The 15,719-nt window shown below is 41.6% G+C and overlaps 1 protein-coding gene and 1 long non-coding RNA gene across 8 annotated transcripts in view; one reads left to right on the top strand and one right to left on the bottom strand.

Annotated features, from left to right (window-relative positions):
* The window catches only part of LOC310743599, a 265,247-nt gene that overhangs the window by 217,661 nt on the left and 31,867 nt on the right, over window positions 1–15,719 (bottom strand). The window lies entirely within an intron of this gene.
* Window positions 2,830–15,719, top strand: part of USP40 (ubiquitin specific peptidase 40) — a 53,065-nt gene continuing 40,175 nt past the window's right edge. For 2 of the 7 annotated variants that reach the window (XR_014551320.1, XM_083626514.1), the window contains exons 1-10: window positions 2,830–2,958; window positions 5,984–6,199; window positions 7,290–7,357; window positions 9,360–9,473; window positions 10,701–10,865; window positions 11,539–11,685; window positions 12,799–12,942; window positions 13,887–14,015; window positions 14,657–14,758; window positions 15,318–15,425. Coding sequence is in view for 5 of the 7 variants with exons in the window: in XM_083626514.1 (XP_083482640.1) it covers window positions 6,004–6,199; window positions 7,290–7,357; window positions 9,360–9,473; window positions 10,701–10,865; window positions 11,539–11,685; window positions 12,799–12,942; window positions 13,887–14,015; window positions 14,657–14,758; window positions 15,318–15,425 (1,173 nt within the window). In the remaining 2 variants the exon portion in view is untranslated. Of the gene's footprint in view, window positions 2,959–3,064; window positions 3,456–5,983; window positions 6,200–7,289; window positions 7,358–9,359; window positions 9,474–10,700; window positions 10,866–11,538; window positions 11,686–12,798; window positions 12,943–13,886; window positions 14,017–14,654; window positions 14,759–15,317; window positions 15,426–15,719 lie in introns of those variants that run through there. The other 5 variants (XM_083626515.1, XM_083626516.1, XM_083626513.1 and 2 more) reach the window with 5 other exon arrangements.

The raw sequence follows: 15,719 nt of genomic DNA, 5'->3' as shown, positions 1-15,719 counted from the left end.
CATATTTTCAATGAAGGGGCTAGGTCCTCTCAAATTTATGTGGTGACAGAGCAAGGCAGCATGCATGGGTACGGCCAGGGCTTTTTTGGGGGCCATAAATTGGCAGATCTCAGTTCCAGCACTTCTCAGCTGAGCGCCATTGCCATTCTAATTACTTTACAGTAATTACTTTTTACATTTTTTAATATTAAAGATTTCTGGGTTTACAAAGGTATGCCTAATGTCTCTTTTTTCAAGTTACATTTAGAACAAGGGTGAGTTCATGGTGAGTTCTGGCACCTCTTTTTCTAGAAAAATTGTTATGTACTGAAGTTCTCACCCTGGGCCAGCAGGGGGATACTGTAGTTTTCACTCAGGTCCACATATGCAAATAAGGGATTGAAAGTGACGTTCAGTGATTGGATAGTTACAGAAAGTGGTTACTGTTGCGTTGTAGTGGAGCTCTATATAAGCAGGCTGGCTGAACCCTTCAGTTCAGTTCTGTTCTGGCCTGTGAATAAACAAGAGCTGTTTGAAGAATCACTGTGTCGTCTGATATGTTCACCCACAACTTAACAAAAATAGCACTGGATACAGCTATATGATCTAGTGTGTGTCTGAACAGCTTCACATGGAGTCTTTCACTTGTGCTCTAGCTTTAAATCAAGCATCACTCAAGCAGAATGTAAAATGCTGGTTCTACCCCGTGTCTTTTTGCACATGAAAAATGTGTTTTTAATTTGAAAGGGAAGAAACAGTATCCTACTATGACAACCTTGTAATGTAATCCACTACTAATACTGCAGGTAGGAAGTGGTCTGGGGTTAAGAGGGAGAGGTGTTCATCTACCCTGTAATGTGTTTCAGGGTTATTTTGTACCTTCAAACACACAGCTACACTTTCCCACAACAGAGTTGTCCTCCATTTACCCACTCATGGGAAACATGTGTGTGAGGGGTGGAGTAAGGTAACATGCAGTCTTGTACTGGCCAATTCAAGGTAGCCTCTTCATGGATATTGAAGTGTCAGCCCCAGACCCATCTCCAACCTGCAGTATTTACATTACAAGGTAGTCAGTCTCTCTTTCAAAATAAATGTACATTTTTTCATGTGCAAAAAGACATTAATTAGAAACAGCATTTTAAATACTGCTTCTTAGTCGAAACGCTACCCCAAACTCTTTCTATAATGTTATGAGTTTGTGGGTTCTAGACTCCCCATAGAAGTTAATCAATGCTTGGAGTGTTAAAAACTGGCTGCTAGACACTGGATTTAGCAGTGTTCAAAGACAGCCCGAACCAGCTTCCCATGTGCAGAAAATCTCCTGAGGTGATGGGCCATTAGATAGAAGACAAAGAAAGGTGAGGAGCCCTTAGGAAAGACAAAAAGAAGGGACTCTGGGCCAGATGACAAATGGGAACTAACTCAGAGTTAGTTTGAAAGACAAAGAGCAGAGTTTGAAGCAGAATTGAGTTTAGGATTGGAGTTTGCAGGGTGTGTGACGTAGGGAAAAAATGCCACAAGCTGGAGAGAGGGTCAGAGTCCTGTTTTTGGAGCATGTTTGATTTCTGTTTGAACCCAGGGCTGCAGCTATAGGAGAATCAAGATCCTCTTGGAGTTTTCATGCTGTGAACCTCTCCATCATAGGCTCAGGTTGCATATACAGTGGTACCTTGGGTTACATACGCTTCAGGTTACATACTCCGCTAACCCAGAAATAGTGCTTCAGGTTAAGAACTTTGCTTCGGGATGAGAACAGAAATCGTGCTCCGGTGGCGCGGCACCAGCAGGAGGCCCCATTAGCTAAAGTGGTGCTTCAGGTTAAGAACAGTTTCAGGTTAAGAACGGACCTCCGGAACGAATTAAGTACTTAACCCGAGGTACCACTGCATGTGTAAATAAACCATGAATCATGAAGACAACACATTTTCTGCTGTTTCATTCCCCCCCAAAGAAACCTGGACTCTGGGTAAACATGCCTGGAATCTTGCACCACTTGGAAATTTGGGTTCTGTATAACAATATGATATGGCATCTCTTTACTATTTACACAAGCAACCTCAACATTCTCAAGAATAATGTGTGTGTGTGTGTTTGTTTCTACACACACACACAAACACACACATTTATTTTTCTGAATCTGGACTCTGACACTCAATCCATGGACAAATGTACTTATTTTACATACCTAGATATTTGTTTTGTTTTTCTGTTCTGTTTTTGATACTCTCTTCCAGCTGTTTCTCTAATTTTTAGATCCACTATTTTTTGCAGACCAATAACATGCAAGTCTTGATAACCAATGCAGTAACCAAAATTGTTCAGCAATAAAAGTAAAACATATCAGAGACAGCTAGTATCAATATAACATCCTTTGTCAGGTAAACATCATACATCCATTACAAAAGTGTTCTCCCCCGCCCTCCACTTTATTTGCACCTCTACACACAAACACACACCACGTTTAGCTCTACCTGGAATAGCTGGAGAAAAGAAAAATAACGAGCGAAAATTGGGGGGGGGGGGAGGGGAGGAAGCATCCTTTCCCCACCAGAAACCTGAACTAGCTTCGTGCCGCTTACTAATTTTTTTGCTTCTAGAAATTTATACACCGCTTGATTGTAAAAATAAAAACCCTCAAAGCGGCTTGCAAAAAAGCAAAGCAAGGAAGTCGAGAAAAATTCACAGCCATTCTTTGAAACACACAAAAGTTAAAATACTGAAACAGATGGAGTTACGTGAACCGGCTAAGCACTTGGGAAAACTACAACTCCCACAAGGCATTGCGGCCAGCCGGCTCGGCGGCGCTCGGGCTAGAAGCCGGGGGGAGACTACAGTTCCCAGCAACCTCTGCTGCAGGTTAGAGGCAGCCCAGCGGCCTTGGGGCGGCTTTTGGGCTTTTTCCTCAAGGCGCCGTCGGCTCCGCAGGCGAGAGGGAAGCGGCCGGGCTGGGCTGGCGGCGCTGCTGTTGCTGCTGAGGTGCGCGGCTGCCCCCCCCCTCAAGCGCCCCTGGGCTGCGGGCGGGGGGTGGGCAGGGGGAGCAGTGCCTCCGCCGCCGCCCCGTGAAAGGGCCCTTCGGAGGCTGGCGTTGCAGGCCTCGTCACGGGCCTAGTCCTCAGTGAGGTGCTTGCGCCGGGGTCTGGGCCCCACTTCTTCGGGTGGTGCGTTGTTTGCTTGTCGCTTTTCACGTGACGCGAGCATTCGCACGGAGAGGAAACGCGTCAGGGAGAAGAGTCCCGGCCGGATCCTCCCCCCCCCCCGCCTCGGGCCCCTTTGACAAGGGGACTTGTTTGCCCCTGCAGGCAGCCGGGAATCGGGGCCCTCGCGTCGCCTCTTGCGTTGCCCGGGGAGAGGAGGCCGCCCAGGCCAACTTCCTGAGGCGCCTCGATTTCGGACCGAGGACCGTTTCCCCGTGTGAACGCGCAGGGCGGAATGGTGGCAGCCCCAGCAGGGCAGGAGCGCGAGGGGGATCAGAGGCAGGTTTCTTCTCCAGTGTTTTTGGGCCTGATACTTCCACGGGGGCCAAAACTGACTTGCGCGCGTGCATGTTGCCTGCTTCCTCCTCCACGCCGCATAGGGCAGCCGGGCTGGGCGTTAGGCGGGTCCCGATGTGGGGCGTGGAGTGTTTTCCCAGGCAGGTGCTGCCCTGGCTTCTCCTTTCCTTCTACAGTGGTGCCCCGCAAGACGAAATTAATTTGTTCCGCGAGTTTTTTCTTCTTGCGAGTTTTTTGTCTTGCGAAGCACGGTTTCCCATAGGAATGCATTGAAAATCAATTAATGCGTTCCTATGGAGACCGCTTGCCGGGCTGGCGGTGCGGAGAAGGGCTTTTCTCCCCACCGAAAGCCTTCAGGACAGGTCCGGGAACAGAGGGGAAGGCGCGCAGCGCTTCTCCTCTGTTCCCGGGGCTTGCGGTGGGAGGAGGGTTTTTCCTCCCCATCGCCAACATTCAGAACAGCATTCTGAATGTTGGTGGTGGGAAGGAAAACCCTCCTCCCACCGCAAGTCTTCAGGACAGCCATCCAAAGGCTGGTGTGGGGAGAAGGTCTCTCCGCCCCACCGCCAGCCTTCGGAGCAGCCGTCCGAAGGCTGGCAGCGGGAGGAGGTCTCTCCGCCCCACTGCCAGCCTTCGGAGGAGGTCCGAGGACAGTGGGGAAGACGCACTGCGCTTCCCCGCTGTCCCGGAGATTTCCCTATGGGCTTTTGTCTTGCGAAGGAAGCCCATAGGGAAATTCGTTTTGCGAAGCGCCTCCAAAACGGAAAACCCTTTCGTCTAGCAGGTTTTCCGTCTTGCGAGGCGTTCGTCTTGCGGGGCACCACTGTACCTAGTTGCCCTTGGGCTATGCTGCCTCCCCCCTGCTTCTGTTTCCTGATGGAAATCTCCAAAACATGGCTTCTCCCACTTGGAGCTGCTCAGGTTGCTTCACAGTGTGGGTATAAAGGTCTTTCCAGGTACAGTGGACGCTCGGGTTGCGAACGTGATCCATGCGGGAGGCACATTCGCAACCCACAGTGTTCACAACCTGCAGCGCCGTGTCTGTGCACATGCAGGTCGCGATTCAGTGCATATGCGCAAAGCACGATTTAGCACACCTGCACATGTGTGAGCGCCGAAACCCAGAAGTAACCCGTTTTGGTACTTCCGGGTTCAGCACGGCGTGCAACCCGAAAACGCACAACCTGAAGCGCCTCTAACCCGAGGTGTGACTGTACTTGATAACTCTGTCCTAAGTGGCATATGTAATGTCCTGACAATATACCGTATTTTTCGCTCTATAACACGCACCAGACCATAACACGCACGTAGTTTTTAGAGGAGGAAAACAAGAAAAAAAATATTCTAAACGAAATAGTGGATATATGATTTTTGTGGTTCATGCTGTGGCCACAGACATGTGATCTGACAGTGAGTTTGGAGTAGCCCAATGCAAAAATCCTGAGGATCCATGTGGATCCATGCTTTGTAACCACGGAGGAAGGAAGGGGAACCATGGATCCTCTGCTCACGACTGCAGCAGATCCCCCCCGCCACCCGCAGGCATTCGCTCCATAACATGCACAGACATTTCCCCTTACTTTCTAGGAGGAAAAAAGTGAGTGTTATGGTGCAAAAAATACGGTATATGCTGGAGGAACCACAGCCAGCTCCCATAGTGGCTCCTCTCTCCTCCCCACAACTGCCACCAAGGGGGCAAATCTAAATAGCCACCATGTCCTGAGGGGGAATGAAAAAGATGCAGTAACAGCTTTTTCTAAACAAGTTAATCCCACCCTGCCATTTCTGTTATAACCTTTTTAAAGCAATGCTTATCATTGTAATCACTTTTTGAGGTCTGCCTGAAAAGTATATGAAATAAGTAAATAAAATAAATGGATTAGGATAAATCTGCACTTTAAGTAGAAATAGGTTGGTTAGTGGAGTAGTAAACTTCCTCTTGCCGTATGTCAAGATATTGCAGATGATCAGTTTACCAGGTACTTCCATATATGCCTTGATAAGTTACTGCTTAGTGAAAAACAACAACCAAAAGCCATTTGTATTCACCAATACATTTATTTCCATATGGGGTGGGGCTCTATACAGGGCCCATCATATGTAAGAAGAGATAAGTTGTGTAAACTGGACTAACCACTTTCCTTGACCAGTCATTCTGTCCACTGTTTCTTGATTTTCATTCCATACTTATATCTTTGAAATCTATGCATAGTTGTAATTTATTCTCCCCCCCCCCCCATGTTGTGAATGGAGTCATGTCAGAAGGATAGGAGTCTGAAGACTTCCAGCTATGTAAATGGCAATAATTTCCTCCAGTCATTAGCAAACCTCAACAAAGACATTCATTGAATGCTATCGTTGGCTATTTTCAAAGGACAAATATTATCTAAGCATCTTTCTCATGGTTTTAATTGTACTTTAAAATATGTATATTTTTTCAGATAACACCATAATAATGATGAATATACAAAGTTCTGTAGTAAAAGATTGTTTTATCTTCTTCTTTAAAGGTCTGTGTTATAATTTCACAATGTTTGGAAATTTATTTGATGAAGACTTCTCCTTTTTGTCAAACAATCAATGTGGGAAGCAAAAATCAAAACACAAAGATGCTGAGCTGCTTGTTCCTAGAGAAAGCACCAATTTAAGTGGAATAAAAAATCAGGGTGGAACCTGTTACCTTAATTCACTTCTTCAGACTCTACTATTCACACCAGAATTTAGAGGTACTGTACAGTATTTTAACATTTTAAAATAGCTTTTTCTGAATGCCGTATTTTGTGTTATTTCACACAAAGTAGTTTACCTTACTTTTCTTTCTATATAACCTAGGAATGAATGAATAAAAAACTTACAAAATGTATTTCTAAATGTTGTATTGGATTATAGACCAGAGTAAGGATTGAGTAAAATTCACAATGAAAGATACAAAGGTTGAAAGTAACAAAACAGGCTTGTGTAGCATAATGAAAGTTAACAAATGTATACTCTGAAAAAGTATACAATAGTACCTCGGGTTACATGCACTTCAGGTTACAGACTCCGCTAACCCAGAAATAGTGCTTCAGGTTAAGAACTTTGCTTCAGGATAAGAACAGAAATCGGTCAGCAGCAGGAGGCCCCATTAGCTAAAGTGGTGCTTCAGGTTAAGAACAGTTTCAGGTTAAGAATGGACCTCCGGAATGAATTACGTAAGTACTTAACCCGAGGTACCACTGTATTTGGGTAAGACTGTTGATATTTTTCCAGCATCAAATATTAGGCTAGATGGCTAATTGTTGATCCAGAGCTGTAGCATAGACTTATTTTATTCAGAATTGATTTGAGGTTTTGCCTGTTATTGTAAGTTGGTCATCACCACAGTGCCTGATCCTGAATGCGAATAATATTTCTGTTTCATGCCTGTGTGCCTCAGACTTAGCTTTTCCTTATTAGATCATCTCATCTCTCTGTGGATGAATGGGCAGGGCTCGCTTGCTTCCCACTGTATTAAAATGGTCCTTTTTGTCTGCTTTCTTTGAACAGACATTAAACTCTGCAAGCTCACTATTTTTTTGAAAAGCCAAATTGTGCAAGGACCAACACTGACAACTTCCTCAGAATAAATAAACCTTTTGTCCCATGGGGAATGGACAAAAGCAAAATGATCATGCTAGCTCGTGCCTATGGAAATTGTGATACAAACCCATTTGGAGGGCAAAGGAGCAAAATAAAGACTGATTTAGAAAGTTAACATTTCTATTTGCACACTTCTTTATAATTGTGGTTTTGGTAGGAGATTTGTTCTCATACTGGTATTTTTCATTTTTGTTGTAGAAGCACTGTTTTCTATAGGCCCTGAAGAACTTGGTTCTTTGGAAGACAACAGTAAGCCTGAATCAAAGGTATTCAATTCTATACTTCAATCAGCTCAAGGGTTTATGATGTTCACTAGGTTAGCTTGGGCCACTCATTCGCAGCCTAAACTACATCACAGGATCATCATGAGGATGAAATGGGGAGAAGTCTGCATGCCACCTTGATCTCTTTGGAGGAAAGGTGGGGTATAAATGCAATAAATAAATAAAATATTTATGAAGATGACGAATAATGTATTTATAATGCAAAGCTGGGGATGCACACATTACTTCATGTGCTCATATAATCTACAAAGCAGGGATTTTCCTGCATAGGTTCTGGTGCAGTGCTTTCAGAATACACACAGGTCCTGTTGTGCAAACATTCATTACACAAACCTTTAGTTATTTGCACATGAAGAATTTCTACCCTAACATCACTACATGAACATCTACTTTAGATATCTGAGCATGTTAAACAGTGAGCAGTTGTTCAGTGTCTAAAAAGATTCTCTGACCAAGTGCATTCTCTGTAGTTGGAGTGACTAATCAATATAAATAATATCAAATCTGTCTTAGCTCTGTGCACTTAAAAGTTGTGAGGCATTATTACCATGCACAGGGGAAAGCCTGGACTGTCCCTTGATATATTCTTAAGAAAAGTAATTAGATGAAATTGGGTTTAAGCAAAATTATTTTTATATAGTTGTTTCACATGGAAGAGAGAGCAAGTTTGTTTTCTCCTGCTCTGGAGGGTAGGACTTGAACAAATGGCTTCAAGTTACAAGAAAGGAAATTACATTAGGAAGAACTTTCTGGTGGTAATAGCTGATCAACAGTGGAACAGAGTCCTTCATGAGGACTCGCTTTCCTTTTAAAGCAGAGGTTGGATGGCTGTCTGTCATGGGTGCTTTGGTTGAGATTCCTGCATTGCAGGGGGTGGACTAGATGACTTTTGGGGTCCCTTTCAACTCTACAATTCTGTAGTAATGACTTGTAATTGGATACCTCATTTATATTTGTTTAGTTATGTTTGTTACAGGTTATAACAAGTTCTCTACTGATTAGCCAAACCTTTTCTTCATTGAAATGAAAACATTTAAAAAGCACTTTGGGGCTAAATGTTTTCATATGGCTATTGAATAGAGATGGGGAATCTGTGGGGCTCCATATGTTAGGCTTCAACTCCCATCATACCTGATCACTGGCCAGACTGATGGAAGTTGTAATCCTAACATCTGGAGGACTACAGGTTTCTCACCCTACTATATAATATTCAACTAAACAGATGTAGTAGTTTGCTAAATGCATGATCCAGCCAAAGCTAAGCAGACTTCAGCCTAATTGATATAAATGGAAGAACTGAACTGTACTTAATTCTTTCCCACTGAAATCATTGTAAGTTAGAAATCTGGTTGAATCATGCCCTAATATTTTTTGAGGAAGCACAGTTAGTTATACCGTAGCCTGCAGAGGTTCATCTTGAAGCAACTTGGAGGAGGGCATTCTTGGTTGTGGCTTCCAGGCTGTGGAGTGAGCTCCCCACTGAAATAGTGTAGGTATCTACTGTGGTGAACTTCTAATGGGCTGGTTAAAATATATCCATTTACTCAATTTTTGCCTCATCTTTGATTACAGCTGGAAGATTTCTAACTACTGTAAATGTGATGTTTTGTTTTTATTAGATTTTTTTATTGTACATTGAATTGTTTGGATTGAATTGTGTTTTTGTATACTGACTTGGTATTTAATGAAAGGCAGTACAGTGGTACCTTGGGTTACAAACACTTCGGGTTACAGACTCCGCTAACCCAGAAGTTGTACCTCAGGTTAAGAACTTTGCTTCAGGATGAGAACAAAAATCGCGCACTGGCAGCAGCGGGAGGCCCCATTAGCCAAAATGGTACCTCAGGTTAAGAACGGACCTCCGGAATGAATTAAATTCGTAACCAGAGGTACCACTGTATGTAATTTTTTTAATTTAATAAATATGTTCCTTGAAGGTTAATGGAAAGTCAGCTTCTTAAAGTTTATGATCATTTCTGTTTAGGTTCGAATAATCCCCTTACAGCTCCAACGGTTGTTTGCCCAACTTCTGCTCCTAGATCAACATGCTGCATCTACAACAGACCTCACTGACAGCTTTGGATGGAATAGTAATGAGGTACAATATAGTATTCATTGATAGCATCGCTCGCCCTGAAGGTGGTTTTCCCCGTGTTTCCTTTTCCTTCCAGAAAAAAAAGGAAATAAAAACGGTATATTTTGTCAAACTACTTTTGTTCAGAGCTTCACTGAAGGTAAATATCAGTTTCCTTCATAAAGGAAGGGAATATGAATATTTATATAGTATCACTACATTTGCCAAATAATTTATTAATAATGTTGACAATTTTTAAAACCTTTAACATTTGTATGAAATCCCTCCGAAGTATTTTACTAGCCTGGCTGCCTATATTGTCAGCCATATATTAGCCTAGGGTAGGGATGGTCCACAGCTCTGCTTCTCGACCCACACCCCTATAATCCACCCCATTCATCATAGTCTCCTGACCCTCAGGAGAGGCTCGGGGTGGCAAGATACTGGGAAGGATTCAACCCTTTGAGGTGGTTCCTCCCTCCTTCCTGGGTAATATTTCATAGGTCTTCAAACTTTAATTTCATTGGTAGTTTATTAATTATAATTGGTAGGCATACAAGTTAAGGGCATAATTATTTTTGAAGATTCTTTTGTTTCAGGTATGTTTTTGTAATAGGAAATGAAAGGCAAAATATTAAAATTGTATAATTTCCCAACAATTAGTGGTAGTTCATGACATGTTTGCGCTCTTAAAATGCTTTCATATGTTGCTTTCAATATAGCTTCATCTCGCCTTTGGAACACATGAAAGATGCTCAGACAGTTAAAATGGGAATTGTGCTTTAGGCCACAGTTCCATTGCAGACCATACTCTAGCACAGGAATGGCTAATGTGATGTTCTCCAAATGTTACTAGATTTCACCTCTCATCAGCCCCAACCAGCAAGGCTAATGGCCAAAAGCCAGTGGGAATTGTAGTCCAGCAACACCTGCAAGTCACCACATTGGCTGTCCCTCCTCTAGTAGATATGAGGACATCCCATAATGGGAGTTCATGTTATATAGCTATCAGTTGGAAAGACCACAAAGATTCCAATTTAGTGGGTGTCCCTGACACCAGAAGAACAAACTAAAATGACAGATAAGCAACCACAAAAAAGACACTGATGGGTTAACATGACATCTGTTGAGCACTGCTGTGGCAAGAGCTTTAGGGACGTTGTAAATTAGGTTAATCTTAATTGAAATGAAGAGGAAAACTCTTTTCAAGCAATGTCAATTCTTTTTTAAAAATAATCTCTTATCTTGCAGGAAATGAGACAACATGATGTGCAAGAGTTAAATCGGATTCTGTTCAGTGCTTTAGAAACCTCCCTTGTTGGGACCTCTGGTCATAATCTAATAAACCAGCTATACCATGGGACTGTTGTTAATCACATTGTCTGTAAAGAGTGCAAGAATGTCAGTGAGAGGCAGGTAATTCCATGGGCAAGTTTCAGAACAGTATTCTGTGCGCTCTCTTGTGTTTCCAGTGACAAATTTTTAACCGGGAGTCCTCTGCAGCTTCACATTTAGCAATGCAGTCCTGTTAGAAATGTGCAGATCAAATTTTAGTCAAGTTAAAATTTCTCAATACAGCTATCTGTTGTTCAGAACTCAATGTGATTATTAGAATTAGTAATGTTTTTAAAATAAACATTATGGTACAAATGTAATCTTAGAAACTAGTCCAGTTCTCAACCTTTGCCCAAAATTTCAAAGATCTTTGGGATTGCAATGCAAATCGCAATTGTATATTTTTAACTTTTGCTATGCATAATTGACACAGCTTTTGAGCCAAAATAACCTTACAATAAGCCAAGGTATGAACAAGTCTTTCACCTCACACAGCCCTAGCAAGCAGAAAAACAGGAAAATTTCCATTTAACAGTAGTTTCCCATTTTATCGACACCAGGAAACTGGTTGCCATATTCAGAACAGGCCAAGATCAAGGTTTGAAGTTAGCTTGACTTGTTCTGAACCTGTTAACCATTGTTTCCTGGCATTGTGGACTCGGGTTGTAGTTTTCTTATGAGCTATACAAATAAGTCCATAATGTCTTTAAAATACATTTTTAAGGAGGGCTTTCCTCTCTGCTCGGCTTTGTAGGAGGATTTCTTGGACCTAACAGTTGCTGTCAAAGATGTATCTGGCTTGGAGGAAGCCTTGTGGAATATGTATGTGGAAGAAGAACATTTTGAGAAAGATAACTTGTATCGATGTGGAGCATGCAATAAATTAGTTGAAGCCACAAAGGTAGTATTTTACAGTATTGTTTATTCAGATGTTGAGTATATAACATCCTAAAATAAGGCTAATTATCTTCTGCGCAAAATTCATTTAAATATAAAATCCATTCATTGTGTCATGTGCTTGGATGGTTGCACTCTAGATGATGGAAACTTATTCTTCTTGTAATTGGGAGAAATGGCCAGTGAAATGTTTTGTAATCATGTGCAGAGCTATGGTAATTCTTCCAAGATGCTCAAGTCACCCCTCTTCAAAATGGTGCCCTGGATATGTTTTGGAGGGCTTCAGGTTGGGGAAGGCTGATATAGATCGTGGGAAGGGCAAGTATTCTATTGCATTTCTGAAAGTCCTACTTCCCTTGAAATTTAAAGGAGCTTCATGAAGTACCGTATTTTTTGCTCTATAAGACTCACTTTTTCCCTCCTAAAAAGTAAGGGGAAATGTGTGTGCGTCTTATGGAGTGAATGCAGGCTGCGCAGCTATCTCAGAAGCCAGAACAGCAAGAGGGATCGCTGCTTTCACTGCGTAGTGATCCCTCTTGCTGTTCTGGCTTCTGAGATTCAGAATATTTTTTTTCTTGTTTTCCTCCTCCAAAAACTAGGTGCGTCTTGTGGTCTGGTGCGTCTTATAGAGCGAAAAATACGGTAAATATATTGCAGAACTATGATCCTCCTGCAAATGTAGGGACTTGGTGCAGACCTGCTTTCAGTTCTTATTGTCGAATATGGATTGCTAGAGTGTGAAAATATGAGATGATTTTAACTTTTCCAGAACGTTTAAAAGATATTCTCTTGTTAAGTACTTTTAATGATTATGAATAAAATCTGTATGTTTTAATTTATATATTTTTCCTTATATAATTTTACCTTGCAAAATTAGGCTAAGCTGTCTTCTCTTTGGATTCCCCCCCCCCCCCGTGTATTTTGTCTTATTCATAGACTATCATTATATTTGTAAAATTTACATTCCACCTTTCCACCCAATTGTACTAGTAGCAATAAGATACAAATATAATAAAATGCATTAAAATGGGAATAAAATAAAATAAAAAATAGAAAAACATAGCTTTGGTCACCAAAATATGATCAGTTTCCTAAAAACGTTTTACTTACTTTACAGTCTGCTAAACTACGCAAGCTGCCTCCGTTTCTCACAATCTCCCTCTTGAGATTTAACTTCAATTTCGAGAAGTGTGAACGATACAAGGAAATAAGCAGCTATGCATTTCCAATCCGGATAAACCTCAAGCCTTTTTGTGAGCAGGTTGAACTATTTTTATGTGTCTAAATTTTCATCACTTTGAATCATTAATGTTTTATGCTGGGTGATTTGGGGATAATTGCAGAAGCTGTGCTCTTGTTTACTGGTACAATCTTCACTTAATTCTATGTCCAGTTTCTTACTGTAAAGGTTAGAAGAGGTACATATCTTACTATAGTATCCCTTAGGGCTGCTTGGTCAAACATTTATTTATTGCACTTATACCCCACTCTTTTCTTTAAGGAGCTCAGGGTGTCATACATGGTTCTCCACATTTAATCCCTACCACAACTGTCTGAGGTAAAGGTAAAGGGACCCCTGACCATTAGGTCCAGTTGCGGACGACTCTGGGGTTGCAGCGCTCATCTCGCTCTATTGGCCGAGGGAGCTGGCGTCATGTGGCCAGCATGACTAAGCAAAGTTTGCATCTGGCGAACTAGAGCAGCGCACGGAAACGCCGTTTACCTTCCCACCAGAGTGGTACCTATTTATCTACTTGCACTTCGTGCTTATGAACTGCTAGGTGGGCAGGAGCAGGGACCGAGGAACAGGAGCTCACCCTGTCGCGGGGATTCGAACCGCCCACCTTTTGATCGGCAAGCCCTAGGCTCTGTGGTTTAACTCACAGTGCCACCCGCATCCCTGTCTGAGATATGTTAGGCAAAAAGACAGTGACTGTGCACAACCGTGCAGGAGTCTAACCTGGAGTAAGTAGGTTGTCCACACCATGGAGGAATGGACGAGAAGAGTTCCTGATGGTGGCTATTTATATTATAAATGTTCAAGTGCCCCAAAACAGCTGTATCTCTCACATTGGAATATCCATGTAATGGCCTGTACTTTGATATTTCCAGTTCAATGCATTCTGTTTTTCTTGCTCTGTCTTTGATTGTTTTTACCTCAGTTGTGGAAATAGCTTTTGATTATTGTTGTCTTTTTTTTTTAAGACTGAAGTGGATGATTTCAAATACATGTATGAGCTCTTTTCTGTTATAATACACAAAGGTGGCTGTTATGGAGGACATTATCATGTTTACATCAGAGATATTGATGAACTAGGAAACTGGCAGGTGCTAGTAAGTTGATTTCTATACTTGTATACTTCGCAAATAAAGAATTAAGGCATTTTTATATGAACACACACTGGAGTAAAGCATAAATCATCATTCCTCCAAGGAGCTGATGACCACATATATGGGAGTTATCCCATTGTATCTTCATGCCTAAGACTGTTAAATGCAGTTCCTGTCGCAGTGTATAGATGAGTTTCCCCTTTGTTATTTTCTCAGTTACTCTATATAAAGAGACGAGATCATATAAGTTTAGATTTGATTATTTACTCCCCTCCTAAAGCATCTTATGTGATTATTTAGATACGTATAAATGATTTCTAGTATTTAAAGGTTCTGAGTTCTCTGTATCAGATTTTACATGATTTCAGGACCGAAACTTCATCTCTGAGGCCAGGCATCTCATATATGTTTCATTGTAGAGCACAATTTTACATGAAGGTTCAATAGTGAGAATTGGTATTGATATACATTAATAATACATTTAATAAAAGGCATGAAATAATGACAGTTGAGTACTACATGATAATCAGTGGAAGGCAGATAGACTTTTTAAAAATGCTAGCCTTCCTTTGGCATAACAGAATGCACAGCTCTGTCTTTCTAGTTCTTTTTTCTTTTTTGAAGTTATTTTTGATCTCTTGGAGGAGGAAAGCAACATGAATGATGAAGATAAGGATTTGAAAGATATTGAAAATGCAAAAGAGAAGGAAAATCCATTACGAATTTTAAGAAACATCTTATTGGAGGTAGGGTACGCCAGAATACCTTTCATGCTCCTTAATTATATTTAAGCTGATATGTATTTACACTGTACATTTCAACACTGCTGTTTTAAGTTCAGCTCTGAGACTGAACATTTCAGATTTTTCTTTTTAAATATTGAAGTTCAAGATCTGCTGGAACTTTATGTGTGTTAAAATAATTTTCTTTTTGTGTGTAAAAAAAAAATTCTGTGCTACACAAGTTAGCAAAACTGAGAAGCAAACACAAGATTTGTCTTTGAACCAATTTCCCACTTATGTCCTTCAGCAGCTGACTCTTATACATGAACCAAGACAGTCATGGAGTCAGTAGTTGGTACATAAAGAGGAACTTTTTAAAAAGCCACTTTGGTGCTCACAGTTCAGAGGGTGTGTTAAAGGATCTGTTTGTGTTTGGGAGTGATTAGGTGAGCTGTATTATAATGGGGGAAGGGACCATGTTTGGGACCCGATTTGGCCCCTCTGCTAGCACTTGCCTGTCTCATTTTGAGTAATAATTAATTTTAGTGTCTGCAGATCAGTCAATAGTTATCTAATCTTGTAGGAAGAGTCTAAGGAAATTGCTGTGGATCGGTTGGCACAGAAACTTTTGGAGAAAAAAAGTGTGTCCTGGAACAAGAAATACCGTAAACAGCATGGACCAATACGGAAGGTATTTGAAGATAATTCTGTTTTATCTCTGTTGGCTTTAATCCTTTTGCACTTTACAATATGTCTTACACAGTTCAACATAGAAAGTGATACTACCTGAGTTAGTGGTGATTTTCCTGTGGCATGAGTGGCCATCCTGTTGTTTTACACTTCCCAGCAGGTCTTGCTCCTACGGAGCAGTTGCCAGGACTGAAGGTCCCTGCCTTCCACCCTTTCTCAGGCTCCTCCTCTCCCAGATGTTTCCCAAGCAGACTCAAATTGTGTCTGCACACCTCTGGTTTCTGTTCTGCTCTCC

This window comes from Podarcis filfolensis, assembly GCF_964270895.1.
Source record: "Podarcis filfolensis genome assembly, chromosome: 1".
NCBI lineage: Eukaryota > Metazoa > Chordata > Lepidosauria > Squamata > Lacertidae > Podarcis > Podarcis filfolensis.
Note: the sequence above shows the minus strand (reverse complement) of the source record. Positions and strands in the feature narration are given on the sequence as shown.